The sequence below is a fragment of the Lepisma saccharinum genome, chromosome 10 (genome assembly GCF_977018435.1).
Source record: "Lepisma saccharinum chromosome 10, izLepSacc3.1, whole genome shotgun sequence".
Classification (NCBI taxonomy): domain Eukaryota; kingdom Metazoa; phylum Arthropoda; class Insecta; order Zygentoma; family Lepismatidae; genus Lepisma; species Lepisma saccharinum.
Window position 1 is genome coordinate 83,223,746 of NC_139238.1, and position 20,612 is coordinate 83,244,357.

Below are 20,612 nucleotides of genomic sequence, written 5' to 3' on the forward strand. Positions count from 1 at the left end.
AAGGAAAATAATGGTAACGGTAACATTACTTTTGGAAGTGAAGTATTTGATATAAGGTAACAGTAACACATAATTTTTCTTGAGTAACTTATCCTACTCTGCCCTGATAATTAAAAAAAATATATACAAGCAGTACTTGATAATTAAATCTCATAATGCTCCCCCATGTAGCACATTATACCTGACAGGTATAATAAAAGAAAACATACCGTCTCTCAGAAGAGTTATTATAAAAAAAACAACTTGAGTACTAACAAATGCACCACATATTATATGTATATATTTCAACTATCTAGAATGCAAAACGATAACCACCGAACATAATTGGCATAAAATAAGCTACTACTACTACCACTAATAATAATAGTAATAAAAATAACTGCTGCAATCACTACACACAGGTGTGCGGAATACTCTAACATGATCAATAGAGAAAGCAGGCAACATTTAGAATGGATAGCATGAAGCAAGAAGTCCTCAAAGGCTAAGGCTATGACAAACTGACTTACATAGCCTTCCGGATGCAGCTTCACCAGAAATCTTTTCCTCTTGAAACTAAGCTTCCTAATTTTCGCCCAAGAAAACGTATTAATTTTTGTGTAATTCTGAAACACTACAAGGCCCATGTGTGCTACTGAAAGGTTTAGTGGAACACCCTCATGGTCCTGAAATAAAATAAGACAATAGATTAAATGGAATTCCATACTACAAATAGGGATGGGCCGATATGAAATTTTGGCCGATACCAATAAAGTACAGATATAAAATTTACTGATACCGATAACCGATATTCTACCGATCCAATATAAAATTAGAAATGGACCTTGAATAACTTGAAATGTTCATTGATCTCCTTAATAAATGTCTGTTTCGAGGTGACTCCTGTGCAAAAGGAGTCGAATATTTAGACAATTACTTTTTAGAAAGTAGGGCATCGAGATTATCCATAAAAATTACAACAAAATGGCAGAATTTTGCACTACATTATTTAATACTTATGGATATATTGGATCGGTAAAATAATCGGTAATTTTACCAATACATTGATATGCCTATATTGGCAGATACCGATAGAGTACCGATTAAACGGTCCCATCCCTACTACAAATATACAATCAGTATTCATGATTCAGGGTGGTTACTCAAACACATGGGTGGAAAAATTGGTTTAATGTAAATTAGAACTTGGCCAATTCCAATGCCAATCTATTGATTGGAATTAGTGAAGGGTGATATATTGTCCAGATGATATATCGTTATACTGAAAAAATATCATCCAGGCAATATCAACTAGAGTCGTTTTCACGTTCAGAAGACACAACGGCGCTTATGGAGAAACCGCACAGTGTTGCCAATACAGCGCTAGCTCATGTCGCCGGGAAATGATGACCTTCCTTCACAATGAAGGTGTTACATATTTTGTATATATAATGATAATTATATGTAATTATTAATATTAATATTATACTGTGAACGTTACAGTTACACTTTTTACTATGATCCATTGCGATCACTACACATGCGAGTGTAATGCACGAATATGACACTTCAAAAATCACTTAAAAAAGTAAAAATCACTGAGAGCTTACACAACTGAAAACACTTTTTCGAGAGAGGGAAAAAGTATAAACAGACCAAAGCAGATCTCTCACTCAAGTAAGGGGAACCTGGCACATGGGTTTGATTCAAGTTGCAACCCAAACAAAAAAATGAGTTATGGCCCACGTGAACTGATAAGACGTGAATGACTCAAGCAAGGCATGTCATATTTCTATCTTGAAGCCCCATACTTTGTCACGTGTTGGAAAGCCTTTCAAAGGTTAATATGGTGTCTATGAATTTATGTGTACGTTGGAAACTGAAAGGTGATCTTCATTTCAGTATTAATGTCGACAGTAATGTAAACAAAAACAACGTGTATTTGCGACAGCACTAATGTTGCTCACAACAGCAGCATTGGAAATAATTGTCAATTATTAAATTTAAGTAATTTCAATTCTATTATAACAAACTGTATGAAGTTCATATTTTTACTGAATGGAAATAAAATGACAACTTGAAAGCTTGGTGGTGATTAGCCGGAATGCTGCGGTGAGTCAGCTCAAGATGGCCAGACAACGTCTCCTTACTTCGCGCGCGGTTCGGGTTAAAAAGAAACTCCAAATGCATGGAAGTAATATTTCTGGGAACCTTTGAGTGGTTATAAAAAATAATTTCATTATTTTCTCCACAACTTTGTCGCTGGAAGTTTTTACTTGGAATTACAGAACAAAAAATGACCAGCGACGACATTTTCTACTGCACGAATATAAAAAATATCCACATACTTTATTTGAATATTTTTTAATGCAAATATGCTTTAAAGTATTGATAAATTCTGAGTACCACCGTTACCTATGAGAATTAAAAAACAGTGTCAATTTTTTTAATAATGAATGCTTCAATTTTACGGCATGTTTCAACGTTAGGAATGAAAACAATGTAAAAATTGTGTTTTCACAGAAAATTTGCGTTTTTAATTTATCTAAAATTATGTAAGCAAGTTACCAGTTTTTTGTGTTCACCATTGTATTCTCTACAAAATATCCTGCAAAACTGCAGGTACCGATTTTACTTAAGCTAAATTTGTAAATCCAGAAATTTCACAACAGCGCGCTCGTATTTCCCATAAGAAAAGCATTGCCCATAAGAGCCCATTGTGTCTTCTGAACGTGAAAACGACTCTAGACGATATACCGTGACAATATTTTGGCGATATATACCATGTCGGCAATATATCATCACAATATTTTGGTGATGTGTGTCGTGCCTGCAATATATCGTTACGATATTTGGTGATATATATCATGTTGGTGATATATCATCACAATATTTTAGTGATATATGTCATGTCCACGATATTTGACGATATATCGCTGATATCATGATATGGAAAAATATCATATTGTATCATCTGGGATGATTTTTTTTGATGATATATTGCGATATCTAATATCTGATATAGCCCATCCCTAGTTGGAATTTATTTACTGACACCAGACAATACTTTTCCGACATTTTGATCTTCCATGGGCTTTACAAAAATGCTGTGTAACACTTTCGCCGAGTCTAATTATTCTGGAAATCTGCAAAACTCAAACTTTTTAAAAATTTTACCAGCTTCCTGTGAAAATACTTAATTGTGTGATAACATAACATTAATATTCTAATGTAATTCCTAAATATTTAAAGCAAATATCTTGGTAAATTAATATATATATGGTCTAGGAATTAATTCGTGTGGTTGTTACGCACACATTGAAGCTGTAGTTCAAACACAAAATACATAAATACCTTAAGAAAAATATTGTCCATCGCGAGCCACCACTTTCGCCCATCTGTCAGGCAAGTTACGGATTCCGTGGCGAAAGAAGTCCTCATCCTTTGAAGCGATCCAGTCAGAGACCCATTTTTCGATATCTTCTGAAGAAGTGAACCGCTGTCCAATCAAATCGTTATTCATGCAATCGAACAAGTAGTAGTCTGAAGGAGCAACGTCTGGTGAATATGGTGGGTGGGGTAAAACTTCCCATCCGACATTTTCTAAATAGGTTTTGACCGGTTTTGCGACATGTGGACGAGCGTTATCATGTTGAAAAATAAGTTTATCATGTCTGTTCTCCTATTCTGGTCGTTTCCTGGCCAGAGCTTGCTTCAAACGCATTAATTGTCGTCGATAACATTCTCCATTAATAGTTTAACCCGGTTGCAGCAGCTCATAGTACACCACACCTTTCATATCCCACCATATGCACAGCATAACCTTTGCACAGTGAATATCTCGTTTTGGTTGTGATGGACCTGGTTCACCTGGCTTCACCCAGGCCTTTTTTCATTTCGGGTTCTCGTAATGGATCCACTTCTCATCGCCAGTAACAATGCGATGCAAAAACCCCTTTCTTTTCTATCTTTGAAGCAGCAATTCGCAAATGGTTTTTCGTCTTTCAACGTCTCTGTCTTTCAATTCATGTGGAAAACAATGTGACATCTTTTGAATCATTCCCATGGCTTTGAGGCGTTTGGAAACTGTTGTTTGATCAACGCCTAATGCTTCTGCAAGTTCTTCCTGCGTTTGACACGAATCCTGATCGAGCAATGCTCTCAATTCTTAGTCTTCAAATTTTTTTGGCTGTCCAGGTCGCTCTTGGTCTTCCAGGCCGAAATCACCACTTCTAAACCGTGCAAACCACTTCTGACACGTTCGCTCAGCTAGCGCATGGTCACCATACACTTCCACCAAAATACGATGACTTTCGGTAGCACTTTTCTGCATGTTAAAGTAATGAAGCAAAACACCCCGCAAAAACACTTTATCTGGCACGAACTGCGCCATGTTCAGTTGACTACAAAATGCTATTGTTGACGCGTCAATCAACTGCCCTATACTACGAACGATGCGCGCTGACAGGAGTTTTCAACGCATGTGTGGCTACACGGAACTGTGGGATGATACGCTCATTACGCCATCTCTTGTCCAGGTGCACGAATTAATTCCTAGACCAAATATATATATATATTAGGGGTGGGACCGATTAATCGGTACTCTATTGGTAATTAAACACATATTTTAAAAATACAAGACTTATTTTACTTATGTTTTGTGAGTATCTGGTTTTCCCTGAACGACGTTTCGAGAACAACTGTTCCCTTCTTCAGGTTCTTAAGTTACATAGGCTATCCAAAATATACCATAGCCATGTCAATTCTTTTCTCCCAAATTTCCAGGAACAATGATACAGGTTTGGTTATTAAAAAAGGAAAAAATGGAATCCATATTAAAACCTTTTAAAACTTACAAGCCCTTCGTTATTGCTAAATCACGATTTAAAACCATCTCAGGCTAAAAGAACACTTCCCAATAAAAACAATAAAATTATAAAGACGCGACTTCCATTTCACGACACCGTACTGACTGTGGAATGCATCCTCAACAAATGCAGGAACCTGTCAGTGTGCTGCCTTCTCCTCCCCTACTTCCTCTCCATTTTCCCTACCTGTTTACGTCATATCTAACTCAAAGTCTTGTCTTTTTTGAGCCCCGCGTAATACGTCCGAGGTAACATGGAACCCTATCTTCTTATACTTCCGCTTTCCCCATTTATTAAACATCCCTACCCACATTTCATCGACGTTTACATCATCCCTGTTTAATTTATTTTCCCATCTTACAAATATAAGAAGCTTCATATACGTTCCTCCTGATTGGTTTACTTTTTCCCTGATTAACTTCAGTTTTCTAATTTCATGTCCTTTCTCAATGATATGCTCCGAGAACTCTGTTCTGGGGACCCCCTCCCTTAAATCTTTGTCATGTTCCCCCTAATTTATGTCCATACTTCTCCCCGTTTGGCCAATGTATTCTTTGTTACATTCATATTTTATGCCATAAACTCCCTTCTTCCCCCCCTGAAGGGAGGGGAGGAGAAAGAGAAGGGAGATGAGGGGGATTTTAGGTATATAGGAATCCCATACTTCCAAGGGATATCTGAGAAAGTGGAGAGACTAGTAAGAGGATATGGGATAAAATGTGGAATGAAAGCTCCGAGGAAATTGGAAAAACACTTTACGGAATATAAGAAACATGGAAAAGAAGGGGAAAAATAAGAGGGTATCGGCTGATATGGGTATATTGGTAAAATTACCGATTATTTTACTGATCCGATATATCGATAAATATCTGATAATTTAGAGTAAAATTCTTCCATTTTGTTGTAATTTTTATGGATAATCTCCATGCCATACTTTCTAAAAAAAGAAAATGTCTAAATATGCAATTTCTTTTTCACTGCAGTCACCTTGAAACACACATTTAGGTCAATGAACGTTTCTGGTTCTTCAAGAACCATTTCTAATTTTATACTGGATCGGTAGAATATCGGTTATCTGTATCGGTAAATTTTATATTAGTACTTTATCGGTGTTGGCCAAAATTTCATATCTACACATACACACTCACACGGTTTCAAAGACACTAACAATTCACAGTTGTAACTTTGGCAAATCTTTCGGAAGGATGAAACATGTGCATTACTACCAAAACGCATGTGGAAATGTCGTTGCAATATTGTTAGTGGATCACTTCTTGATAGCTCCAACACACAATACACCTTCTACTGGTCACTAGCCATTTTGCAACACTGGCGATCCTGGTGGAAGAGCGGCAACTTCCCGAGTTTTTCTTTATATTGGGGCCTCGTCTGATTTTCATATCATAAATAGTAATGTCATAATAACTGTGTAAAATTCCCACCATTCATTTTGAATTATCCTCTACTTTAATAGTTGCAATCTATACAACTTACCACCATAATAGACAAGCAATACTAAATTAGTATAAAATTGAACTTACTTACGTGAGTGAGTATGAAGATTTGAAAACAACGTTTCAGGGTACAACTGCCCCCTTCATCAGGTTCATATTTTCTCTAGGCGCTAATCATAAAGATGCGTCACTAAGTGTTAAAAAAGGATTAGGTTAGAGGTTTGGTTAAGAAACACTTGAAACAATGCCTGACAACATTTCTGCCTAAAAACAAATAGTTAAAAATCCCATTTTAAAAAGTTCCCCATTTCCCATGAGACCTCTTAGAACCGGGGTCTCATAAAATCGGTAAAACACATTCAGTTGCACAGCCAGCACTGGCGATCAACTCCAGTTCGAGAAGTCGTGAAGGTTTTTTTCCCCTCCTTCATTGTTCCACCTTCCCCTCCATTACATCACAATTACAATTCGAACTCCCGTTCCACACCGGCCGCTCGGACAACTTCCGGAGTAACATGGAATCCTACCCTTCGTTCTTTTTTCATTGCTCTGTCCCATTTTTTTAAAAGTTTTACCCATCCTTCCTCCAAATTACCATCATCCTTGTTAAGTTTTATATTCCTACCAGTACAAATGTTCGCAGCCTCGTAGACGTTTCTATTCAATTTTTTGTTTTCTTTTCTGATAACCTCTTTCTTTACGATTTTATGCCCGCTCATGATCCGATCTCAAATACGGGGAGAAAAGTGTGGTTGTTTGAAAAACTGAGGATTAGCCTTAATCAAATTTTAATCAGAATAGGATTTCTTAAGCAATGTAGGAGATTGGGTCTCATACCTGTTTTTTTTAAAATGGGGTTACAAACCTTTGAGTAGTAAAGTGGAAGAACAAAAAAGGGAAATACAGTTTAAAATGTTAGGAAGATGTATAAGGGATGCATATGGGCATGTGGAGAGGCTTAACAAAGAATGTTTGCAATTGCATTTGGAGGTCAGTAGACGATTAGACGGAGTAACATGGAATCATATTGAAGAAAGACATTTCAGAACCGTAGAAATAACTAGAGCTAAAGACAGTAAAACAATAACGAATAAGCTAGCAAAGTTAAGAAAAAAAAAATGGGATAACTAGAGTGAAGATAACCTTTTGATCTTAACAACACATAAACTACCTGTAGACTTAAAGAAAATTATGGGAAAAGGGCTGAAGTTCGCTATGAAAAGTGAAAACATTGAGAAGGAAGAGTTTATTATAGCAGCGGAAAGGATCGTGGGAAGTTTAGATGACAAAATGGAAGTCAGGCAAAAAATGCGCAACATAATCTAGCAACAAAAACGAAATGAAAATGTAAGGAAAATGGGAATAAAAGATGGGAGTTCCAGGCAAGATTAAAAAGACAAAGATCTTAGGGAAAGATTATGTAAAAAAATGGGTAAAGGGGTATACATAATCAGATCAGATAAAGAAAACAAGATGGTAATAATTGTGAAGGAAGAATATCATAGGAAATTGAAGGAGAGCTTGAAAAATGACGATTTTGAGGAACCCGATCAACAAAATCAGGAATGAGGTTAGGAAGGGGATTGAAACTAGCATTACGTTAGGAAGCGGGGAAAAAAAGAAACTCATTAAGGACGTTAAAGAAGGAGGCATTCCAACAGCATTTGGTATACCCAAAACTCACAAAAAAGGTATCCCTTAAAGACCCATAATTCCAACGTATGAACATGCAGGATATGGTTTAGCCAAGGTATTAGTAAAACGGGTTAGGAAAATGAATGAAGTCACCCAGTTCAGCATTAAAAATTCCTTGGAAGTTAAAAAAAGCTATTGAAAAGTTAGAACTCTAAAAAGAGGATGAAATTAGCAGTTTCGACGTGGTTAATTTGTATCCGAGTGTACCCAGGGAAAAAGCTGCTGGTTGCCTACAGAGATGGTTATTAGAAAAAGGGGTCGATATTTTAATAGCATGGCAGTATGTTAGGTGGTTCACCCTGGTAACCGGATATAACTACTTCTATGTTAACGATAACATATATAGGCAGAAAGAAGGGTTGGCAACGGATAATCCAGTATCTGGTATCATAGCCAGCATTTTTATGCATTACATAGGATAGGCGGCCCTAGAGCAAGTAGGGGATTATATCAAATTTTACGGGAGATCATACGTTGATGACATTCTAATAATAGGAAAGAAGGGAGGGCTATTTCAAGGGTTAGGAAAGAAAGACGAACGGAACAAATTCACTAGGGAAAACCTTGTTGACAATAAGATTAATTTCTTAGATCTTAGCATTACAAAAACAGGTAAGAGAATAAGAACGGGGGTATACCATAAACAGTTAGCTGGGGACCTGTACATTAATAAAAAATCGGAACACCCAGGGAGGATTAAAACGAACGTATTCCTTAATTTCTTCATTAGGGCAGGAAGATTATGCAATGGAGAGGAGGAAAGATAAAAGGAAGTAGAATAGATAATGGAAGTAGGAAGAAAAAATGGTTTTAAGAACCACGAAATGAAGAGAATACTAAGGAATGCGCAGAAAATTATCAACAGAGAGATAAATGTAGATAAGAATGAGAAAAAAAAGAGGGAGGGAGAGAAATAAAAAAAGGACGGAGAAGGTTAGTTTTGTAGGCATTCCGTACTTTAAAGGAGTATCGGAAAAAATTGAGAAAACAGTAAGACAATACGGGATTTGGTGTGGGATGAAGGCCCCCCGGAATATACAGAAACATTTCACAGAATATAAAAAGGGGTAAAAAGGTAAAGGAAATTCCGAGGAATCTAAAGGTGTGTACAGAATTAAATGTGAATGTGGCAAAGAGTACATCGAACAAACAGGATAAGATGGGAGGAACACTAGGATGACATTAGAGAAGGAGTCCCCAAAACTGGGTTATCCGAACATATAAGAGTTTATCAGAAAAGAAAACAAAAAAATGAATAGAAACATCTACAAGACCATGAACATTTGTACTGGGAGAAATATAAAACTTAACAGGGATGATGGGTAAAACTTTTAAAAAAATGGGACAGAGCAATGAAAAAAGAACGAAGGATAGGATTCCATGGTACTCCGGAAGTTGTCCGAGCGGCCGGTGTGGAACGGGAGTTCGAATTGGAATGGTGACGTAATGGAGGGGAAGGTGGAACAGTTTTACCAATTTTATAAGACCCCGGTTCTAAGATGTCTCATGGGAAATGGGAAACTTTTTAAAACAGGAATGTTGTCAGGGATTGTTTCAAGTGTTTCTTAACCAAACCTCTAACCTAATCCTTTTTTAACACTTAGTAACGCGGCATTATGATTAGTGCCTAGAGAAAGTATGAACCTGATGAAGGGGGCAGTTGTACCCTGAAACGTTGTTTTCAAATCTTCATACTCACTCACGTAAGTAAGTTCAATTTTATACTAATTTAGTATTGCTTGTATTATATAGTGAGTAACACGCAAAACAAATTGTCAATTCGTACTCCAACTCTTTACAGCTGGTGCTAACATATATTACACAAATGTACGCTCATGACCTGCAGACAGCATGGGAATGGCATTACAAGATGCCATTCTGACAAGATATAAGAAGGTTGATGCAAACTTTCTTCTTATACTGAGAAGACAACACATATTGTGCTGTGGATGCATGTAACATGCTAGCAGATCTTCCCTAGCTGGGACCCTACATCCCTTGTAAGAACCGAGGGGCATAACTGGGGTGTATTCATGAGCGAGGTGGCGAAAACATGCTATGAAGCCAACAGGACTGTATTTGTTACACTTACAGCTTAACAGCGTGCATAAAGTACACAACGCACTGCAATTTTTTTATCACCTTCACGTGAGAAGTATAACTTCACTTCAGTGTTTTATTGAACTTCTTAAATCTATGAAACATGTCCCTTTCTTCATTTGCATTTTAGCAAATTGAGTAACGTGTTATAGCATGGTACCATGTATTAAGCAGCTGCCACTGGAAATACTAACCTTTGCTGCATGCATTTTCATTCCATACAGCTCACACCTTCTAGCTGTTTCTAGGAGATTCAGGTCTGCTTCAGCTGGTGATTGTCCCCTAGAAAGACAAGAAGAATCCTGTAACAGTGACAAATTAACAAACACTAACTAGTTCAAATAAACAGTGTTATTATGATTATGGCTCGGAAGTTGATGAAAAATATTTTTTTTCTGCACCTTGAAAACAATGCTTAACCTGATATCAGTCCATTTCCCATAAGTTAGAACCAGAAAACATTATTATTTTTTGCATTTTTTGGGCTTCTTAGGGTTTTAGGTGACTTTTCAGTATTCTTTGCAGTCTTTATTGCATTTTCTACATTTTGGAGGTTTATTTTTCTTCTGCCCTGCATTTGCTAGCATAATTTATGTATTAAAATTTCCTGACATGGTCTTTTTAGTAAGTTCACAATTAATCGAAAACACGGTCAACGGAAATGCACAATATAATTTTTAACTGAAAGTTTAGCAAATAGATTAAATAATTAATTGTGGTACATTTATTTTTCCTCCAGCACTTAAAATACTTTGTGTAAAGCCTACTACTTTTGAGGATCCCTTGCTGGCCACTATAATCGCTTTCATATTGTTGTTGTAATTTACACAAAAAAAAAAATCAGCTTTGATTTCAAGAGCGAAAATTATTTTCAGGTTATTTTTTTACAATTTTCAGGTCATTCTACAGGCCACTTTTTTTTTTGGAGATTTTTGATGTCGTCAACTTCCGAGCCCTAGTTATGATCTATATCAGCACAATAAAACTATTCACATTTAATGTATTTTTCACAAGTCACCTGTGACATGCTGCTATTCTGTACTGCTTGTCATGAATTTTTCTTCAAAGGGTAGGCAATATTTTCAACACTGTAATGTATGTATCTTCTTACACACTGATTTTGTGCCACTATGATAGAAATAGAATCATTCCTTGCCAAATCAACACAGAAAGTACAATTTTCAACCTGTGCACTTTCAATATATATGAAATTGGGTGAGTTTATAGACACTGTACAACTATACGTATATTTGTACAAAATTCTAGCTCTTTATGTCTTCCATGTTTGGGGTAAAAATCCCCTTCAAAACTGTTTCCATTATTTTATGCAAGATCAATGCAAAAAAAAATAATAATGAACATATCTGAAAAACAAGCTTATCATAATAAATACTGCAAAAAAGTGATAACTTCACTTTCAGCGGTGGCAAATAGGTCTAAGGTGTAGTTAGATTCAGTCTCGCAGTTCAGTATAACTACCATTTTTTTGGCTAAAATTTAAAAAAATATCAATTTTGAAGCAGTCATGAATGACTTTTGCTTTCTGTTTTATAGTCACTTGTAAATTAGTTATGAAAATGCCTAATTTGTGACCTTTCCGGACTCTGTACAGAATTTGACATTAGCTATATTTTACTAATTCAGTACTAGCATCTACCGTGCGTCCAATTCCTTGCGAGGCCAAGAGATCAGGAGGAGTGTGGTGGGTGGTGCTAGCAGAGATGGCGACATTTTTGACCAGTAACGTCCCGCTTAAGTATACCCTCTAAAGTGTTTTGCTTAGCTTGGAATCGTTTGGAGGTTTCGAATGTGCAACACTGTATCAAGATTATGTTGCAGATTAAACCGTTAAAAGTCAATGGTTTTTGTGAGCATTGTTTGCAATCTGAAAGCTCTGAGCTTGAGTTGTTCTTTGTCGCGACTACAGGTCAGGGCGGTGATCAAGTACAAATAGCTTAACAGTAAATATCCAGAATAATATACTGTACGTCTTGCCATTTCCAAATATGTACCCCCATTCGATAAACTGGGACACCAAGCAAGCACATACATTCGACTGACTTTGCTAAACATTGGAACGAACATGCCTGTTATTCATATCTATTATCAAGGTTTTCTTAGTGTCTGTATTATCCTTTTTTCCTCATGAATATCGTATTGCTGACTGAATTGGCAGCAGCCTATAAACATTAAAAAAAATGTACATCGCCTGTATTAATCAAACATTATGTTTTCATTATTGTGTGTGTACCAATGGTAAATAAACACATGAACAGATTTTGTGTTGGTCTATCATGGCCACATCTATTTATATATCATTAAGCGGAGGCGCATGCAGATTTTGGCAGCTGCGGCGAGCCACGACAGCAAGAAGTTTGAAAACCCCTGTTCTAATCAATGGTTAATTCAGTGTAATGAAAGTTTTCAGTTTCTTTTAAACACTTACGCGTGTTTCTTATGGTTTTCCATAATTCTTCTCTCCAGCTCAGCATCTTGATGAGGTACAAATTTGTAAGATGAGAGGTACGTGTGATCCGGATAATCTTCTACAACATAATCGCCACATTCCGCTGGAAGTAAAGATAAAATCTACTTATGAAACTGAAAAAATATCAGACATAGCAAAATGATGAGAATTAGGACAATAAAGTACACTCATTAACAGACACAATAAAACACATATTCATAACACTAAAAGTACAATATTTTCATTCATAACTGATTACTTCATTGGCGTATTATAATGTTCTTCTGAATACAGAATTTATTCAGGTTTATTCAAGCATTAAATTTTACGATTTACAGAAGTAATGAACATGACTAAATAAACAATACATTGACATTGTAGTAGTAGTAGTAAAAAAAAAGAGAATACCTTGTACTATATATGAAGCCATGAGTGCCGCTGTGTTATCGTTACACTGAATCAGTCCTTGAGCCAGATCCCGTTTTATTTGCAGGCAGAAAAGGTAACGAGTAAACTCCTCTTCCAGTTGAGCTGGATCTGGGGTGTAAAACTTAACACAGAACCTCAACAATGTATCCACGAGAGACAGTCCCACCTGGCGTGACAGTGGCTTCTCTAAGTCTAACCAATACTGCAAAAAGAAGTATTAGATTAGTGACCTTATATATTTGTACATCAAATGTATTGGAAGTTTACAATTCTATATCAGAATTCATTGGTGCAAGTTTTTGGAAATTTTTAGTTTGAAATGGCACAGCATTATAATTACTGCATACACTATATGATTTGAATGTTTGTAAGCATTTAAACAATGCAGTAACTAAACTAACTACAAAATATAGGGCAGAAGAGACAAAGACCACCGACTATTAAAGTTCTTTAATACTGTGATACTTAATAGCAAAATAAAGCAACATGTCAAGTCCTTTTACTTGCTAATTTCATGAAATACGGTACAACGAAGAAGTTTCTAGCATTTATACAGCATCTTACATCATAACCTTATTTTCACAGGTCGCAAAACAGTGCTTGATTATAAACAATTGTTCCTCGAAAAAACAAATATAAACATTTGGAATGCCAAAAATTGAAAGTCAAGTGGAGGGATATCGACGGTTAAAATCAACATCCTTGTTTCTCAGTTCGCGCCCAGTGTGACTACCGTAATGTAGTATCGGTTTCTTTCCCTTTGGTGCATGTATTAGTGTTGTGTGGTGAAATGCATAGTGCAGTGGCACTTATAAACCAAAACGAAGTTTAATGAATATTTTTTAATCAGATGTGTCTGTATTTTAAAGTTTACAAGTGTTATTAATACAGAGCATGCAATTTGAGGAAGTTAAGCAACATGATAATAATAAAAAAAACTGTTAATAATAACAATAATAACATCTGCAGGGCCCAAAGGATAGCCTAGGGGCCCACATTTTATACTCCCTCCCCCCACCTCTGCAAAACAGTACCAATTATTGGGAAACTCATCTCAGTGTAGTTCTGGGATTACCGAAGCAAAAATACAGAAAAATCAGACGAGGTTTTACAGTGGGCCTGAAATGCATGCATATACTCATAGCCACTTGAGCTATATATTCAAATACATATTATATATGTGGCTTAAATGCGATTTCATTACAATGTAGCATAAATGAATCTCAGCACACAAAAAATTACTTCACAACCGTTGGGATATTCAAGAAATGTATTGGGGGAAAGGAATATCACCACCCCATTTCATAGCTGTATGATAGACTTGCCAACACTACATCATATGCTCTGATGTCACGCTATGTAATCTCGAGGCCTCTTGTCCAAGCCCCCCCACACACACACACACACACACAGACACACACACACACACACACACACACGTGAAAAGTTTCCACTACAGTTAAGTATTTCAATTAAACTATGAATTCATCAATAACTTAATTCATGTTAGTCTACTTATCGGCCATTAGGGCTAAAATTAACCTACTTAAAACTAGGTTCTTTTTTCTTAAATTAAACTTCCATAGCTTTTTTTTATGGCCGACAATATTACCTGTCTTAATGTAAAGAATTAATATCATCCTATTTCAACATATACAAGGGGGTGAACACTCAATTTAGGTGCCAAGAAGTCAAGGTTATTTACTGGTTATTTATATAAATGTTAGTGGTGTTAGAATTCTTGTTATTAGCAATTACTATTTATTGTTAATGCTTTGATTGTAATAAACAGGAAATTGAAAATATACCTTTGCTTTTAATTTACAATTACTGGATATGGTCTATTGCTCTCACTACTAGGTACGTAGTTGTATAGCTCTAGGAAAATGGGGGCCAAGTCTAACTATCCACTGCGTGGCACGATGTTCGCACGTAATTTGTTTCATATATAGAAGCAAAATATGTAGGGATGTCATACAAGAGTGACATTGGTTCAGAACCAGAGAGATGTGGCTACATTGACTACCATTGACCTTGGAAGATATGCCAAAGCTTACGCAAGAATTTGTTCTGGTGGTGTCTGATAAGATTGAAAGTGCAATCTATTGAGTCAATCTGGTATTGGTCAAATGGAATAAATATCAAAGTGAAAGAGTTAATTTGTATATGTTATATTACAGCAGTGTATAGGATGAGTTATATGAACAGCAAGCCATTTGTGACCACCGACCAGACAGGAATTCTTGATGTAACTGGATACCACGGACTACCTGCCATGAGTTCAACACGTAATGTAGGTACTAGTGAGTTTTGTAGATTAGATGTTCAGCAGAAAATTAATCCTCCTCATGTACCTCCTAATAATCAGACTAACGTGAAGGGGTTACCTAGCATTCCCTTTAATAGTTCCTGGATTGATCGTAAACCTCGTGAAAATATATTCAATTTTCCGATTCGGAAGATGAAAGTTGCGTGCGCTCCAAGACCAATAGGAAATTCTTATCCTATATTTTCTGGGCATGCTTTAGGAAAAAATTCAAGTCATGTTGCCCAAACAAACTTGACAGAGATACTTAATAAAGTCCTGTGTTTAAGCTATGGTAGTGATGAACTTTTTGCTTTTTTATACAAAGTAGACTATATTGTTGGGCAAAATTTATTTCCTCTAAGAGAACTATTATTAGCATTAATTCCTAAAGTGCACGAGAAATTTATGAAAATATGGATGGAAAGTGTGGAATGGGATATTCCTGGCAATTTATAATGATACCCTAATGGATAAATTCGTAAGTACCTTTGGACGTGAACATTTAATAGCTAAATGAGTATTGAAGAAACAAGGGGAAACAGAAGATCCATTGGCATTTTTAGGTGCGTGCAGCACGTATACATAGTGTTTCATGGAAGGAAGAAGAGAAGTGCAAATTATTTTTGGAACGTTTGTTGCCTAAATATTCGGAACGGTCCTTTTTTGGTGGGGTTTTTCCTCATTCATTTGCTGAATTTCAAGTGGCCTTGACTAATATCGAGAAACACCATAAGCTTGCACATGATTTTTATGGAAATACTAAAAAGGAAAAAGGGAACTTTCATTCTCCCCTACCAACCCAGAATAAAGACAGAACAGTGAATCAGTACCATAAATATCAGGGATTTAATCATAGAGAACATTTTTCCTGTAAAGACAAATATGTTTGCAATGCAGCAGAAAATGGGAAATAATTCTCCTAATATTAAGTGTCATGCTATTTCATTAACTGTATGGTTGCACAACAAGAAGTATTAGCTTGTGTGGATACTGGAAGCACTCACAATATTTTGAAAGAATCCTTGTGGGACAATATTAAAAACAACAGGAAATGTAATGAACAGAATGTAAACTTACAAGTTACAGTTAGTAATTCAAGTGTGTTGCAAATGCATAAGAAAGTAGTGCTACCTTTAATGATAAATGAAGTGTCATGGCCTGTCGAAGTCTATGTTGCGAAGAACTTACCTACAGACTGTGTATTAGGATTAAACTTTCAAATAAAAACAGGCTTGAAGATAAATTTGGAAAATGGTTTAGTGACTTTGAAACATTCGAAAAATAGTGTACCTATTGTGTGGAATAGTGGCAGTATTATTAATGGATGTGTCATTTTTCAGGATAGTGGTAACTCTTTTTCTTCAGCAAGTTCTGGATCACAAGGACTTCATTCAAGCTATTCTGGACGAGGAAGTAACGCACAGACAAGATCTCGGGGCACTACTGCAGGTGTTCAAGGTCAGCGTTGGAAACAAAACAGAGGACCAGTTCCACAACAAAGAGGTCAATATCTCAATGTAGCTTTTTCCGAGGAGAAATACTATCAATATGAAATAGGTATGTTAAAGAAAAATTTTCTGATGTTTTGTGTGATAATGAAGCAGGGTGCATAAAGGATTTTGAATATAAGATTAAAGTAACAGATAATATTCCTGTTAGGATTAATCCGTATCCTATGACATGCGAAAAACATCTTAAATGGAAGAAATCATACAGGACTTATTAAAGAAAGGTATTATAGAAGAATCTACGAGCAATTATTGTAGTCCCTGTTTCTTAGTTAAAGGAAAAAAACAAGAGCAGGCTTGTTTGTAATTATTCAGAATTGAAAAAAAGATAGTTTACGATTCTTTTCCAAATAGTGTGCTTGAAGAAACACTAACATCTCTTCTCCAGGCTTCTATATATAGTGTTATTGATATAACAAAAGCCTTTCACCATGTAAAATTAACAGAAGAATCCAAACCGTTAACAACCTTTGCTACTAGTTCTAATTTGTACCAGTACACTCGTGTACCATTTGGAGTTTCGATAGGAAGTAGCAGTTTGTCTAGAATAATGTACAAAATTCTAGGGGATCTCAAGGGAACTATTCTAGAATTCTATGCTGGTAATTATTTTTAGTAAAGATAAGAAATCACATTTGCAAAACTTGTGTATTGGAAAGATTTCGTAAATGGGGCATTAAAATTTCACCAGAGAAAAGCCAGTTTATGAAAAATGAAATTAAATATTTAGGATTTATCATTAGAAATGGTACATTGAATATGGTAAGAAAGATCCCCAAGCCTAAGAACATACGTGGTCTTAACAATTTATGTAGTTTCCTATCATATTTCAGTAATTTATTCCTGATTTCCAAGAATCATGGGCACCCCTGTATGAATTGAAAACTAAAGAAGTAAAACTTGAATGGGGGACAGGCTCAACAATTGGCCTTAGAGAAGATCAAAAAATGTTTCGAAGAGAATGTAATATTAAAGTTACCAGACTTAAATAAGCCTTTTGTAGTACAAGTAGGCGGTAGTTTAAGAGGCTATGGACGTACATTGTTGCAAAAGGATGACATGGATATATTGAGGCCTGTTTATTTTCACACTAAACGAATTAAAGAAAAGGATAAGAATAAATCAATTTATGAAATTGAATTGTTAGGGTTCATGTTAGCCATTGAAACATGTGCATTCTATTTGAAACATGGATGTTAAAAAGTGCAAAAAAGTACCCCTTATATGCTACATATATGGATAAATTATCAGAATTTAAATTTGAAGATAAACACATCTATAGCAAAAGCAATGTAATAGCAGATTCTTTGTCCAGAATATACATAAGTAACGAATTTGATACTGAAGATTCTGGAAAGTCTAAATTTAGGTATGTGGGTAAACTTACATAAAGTTGTTTATGTAAGTTTGCACTGAAAACCAGTTGTGGGTTAAATGTGCCTTTTATCTCATCAAAAGTTTGATTTGATTGATTGATTGAATTGGTATTTTAAGTCCACTTTATGCAATATATGGCTAATTGGGACTGGACCTACAGTTTAAATTGGGATCCGAACCACTATGTGCCTACACCGAGTATTGAACCAGAACACCTTGATAGCAAGGCGACGATGCTACCACTGTGCCATCGGGGAGGTCCTAGGTTCCTCGAAGACTTAACACACCCGGGACCCCAAAAGTTTGATGAATATATTCTTAAAAGCTTTTTATTTGCTTTACTTCTCTATATAAATATTATCTACTTACCCTTGTTCCAGTACTATCTTGATATTCTAATCCAAAGTAATCCGCTTCAAGTAAATTGAGTTGCTTACATACTTGGTCAAATAAAACTCGACCTAATGCCTTCGCCTGAAAAGAATCAGAACAGAAATGTAAATATTACTTATCAAAGTCTTATATATGCACACTTGATATAATATTAATGGAAATCACACATGTACTATTTCAAAGTTATTAAACAGATATTTTCCCATACAACATCAACAAAATGTTATGTTATGTAGAGGACATAAATAATAACATTTTTTTTCTTAGTAACCTTTGCAACGCTACACATCCTTGAAAAAATGGAATTTTATATGCAGGCATGCGAGACAGATTGATGATTTTTTCCCCTCTCTGAGCTATTGCTTTGATGGACAGTTGAATATTCCTCCTGCGCATTTTATAGCTCATGACAAATTTTAATACCTTAAATTTCATGTGTATTTATATTATATATATTGTTCAAACTTGAATCGAAATTATGATATTTATATTTCGAGTTACGTCATTCATCAATAGAGCCCGGAAGTTCAGGCATTTATTTTCGTTAAAATAGGCAGGCAAAAAGGCATTTATAATGTGGTAAATAGGCACTAAAAATGAAAATAAAGGCAAAATAAACCGAAAAAAGGCACATTTAGAAGTCGCTTACTTTTATCTATAATTTCTGGCAAAATGTTAAAATCTAAATTGGGAAGAGCATTTCAATTTTCTCCGTCTTGATTGCACATAACTACAAGGTGCTTTTTTTCTAAACATTCATTGATAGTCGTCTGTCAGAGAGAATGTTTTTCATAATAGAAAATGATCTTTCTACTTCGACAGAAGTTATTAGAGCATACATATAACAAGCTAATGTAGCTGGACTCATTTTGGTAACAGCATTTTCACCTTTTAGAATATCACAAATTGTTTTCAATTGTTTCAAGCCCTCATTTGCACTCACTACCCGTTAGCACTTTTCCGCAACAGCTCACCCCTTTTCTCCTGGCACTTCCATCATCTGCTGCATAGATTCCTCGAAGATTTTCATGGATGCTATAATTGTAATTGTCTCTGGAAATGCACCATAATGTGCAAAAGTAAACTTGAATAGCACAGGAGTTTTTTTCACTTCACGAATTGAAGCCGCTTCATTTTCTGGAAGAGCATCTATCACCTCACTGATTTTTTGAAGGTTGTTAGCATAATATATAGCTGCTGATATCCAGGTTCCCTATCTCGTCAAGACTGGTTGCTGAGGTAAACTAAGCTCAATCGCAACTTCCTGAAATTTTCGGGTTCGAGAGGGAGATTTCAGAAATATTTTCTTTGTGTTCGAAATCAACCTGTCCACTTCAGCAGTCAATCATGCACAAGAAATGTTAACCGAAAGGCAATATCCTGACAGCCTGAAATACTTTTTTCTCACACTTTTCTCCTTCAGCAATGTTGAAACATGCGTGAGTTCAATATTACTTAAATAAGGCGAAAATTATTCACATAATAAACGGAAGAAAAATAAATGCCAACAACGTTTTTTGGGAGAAAAATAATTTATATACACATTTTTTTTTAAAAAAAATGTCAAATTTCATTGAAAAAGGCAAAAAAGGCATTATACTTAAAAATAGGCAGTGGGGGTCCCAAATAGGCAAAATAGGCAAAATGAAAAGGCTTCCAAAATATTCGAAACATAAGAAACGTATATCCGAGAAAATTTTATCAATATATGCAGTAGATAGAAAGAGGCATTTTGCCAAACTTCCGGGCTCTATTCATCAATATCAACGTTCTTTACCGTTAACAGATTCCGTGTGCTTACCTAATCACGACGTTAATCACTTACTCACTGAATAACAGATACAAGTTACAGATTGTTTAAATTAAGGTAAAATTGATTATCAATTTTCATTAAATAATGTTAAAGTTTTGCGAATTTGTACCTATAGTTAGAATTAATAAAGCAGAATCTTGTACGCTTTCCGCCTTAAGAGCTCATGGTGTTTACATTCAGTGGGACCCTAACCAAGCGGAGGATACGTAGGAAATTGAGCA

The 20,612-nt window shown here is 35.6% G+C and overlaps 1 protein-coding gene across 2 annotated transcripts in view; it reads right to left on the reverse strand.

Moving 5' to 3' along the window:
- The window catches only part of Cdep (Chondrocyte-derived ezrin-like domain containing protein), a 239,786-nt gene that overhangs the window by 98,779 nt on the left and 120,395 nt on the right, over positions 1–20,612 (reverse strand). For both annotated transcript variants that reach the window (XM_083130037.1, XM_083130036.1), the window contains exons 3-7: positions 18,555–18,659; positions 12,972–13,194; positions 12,543–12,666; positions 10,291–10,378; positions 510–665 (exon numbers count right to left, since the gene is read on the reverse strand). In XM_083130037.1, coding sequence (XP_082986163.1) covers positions 510–665; positions 10,291–10,378; positions 12,543–12,666; positions 12,972–13,194; positions 18,555–18,659 — 696 coding nt within the window. The remainder of the gene's footprint in view (positions 1–509; positions 666–10,290; positions 10,379–12,542; positions 12,667–12,971; positions 13,195–18,554; positions 18,660–20,612) is intronic.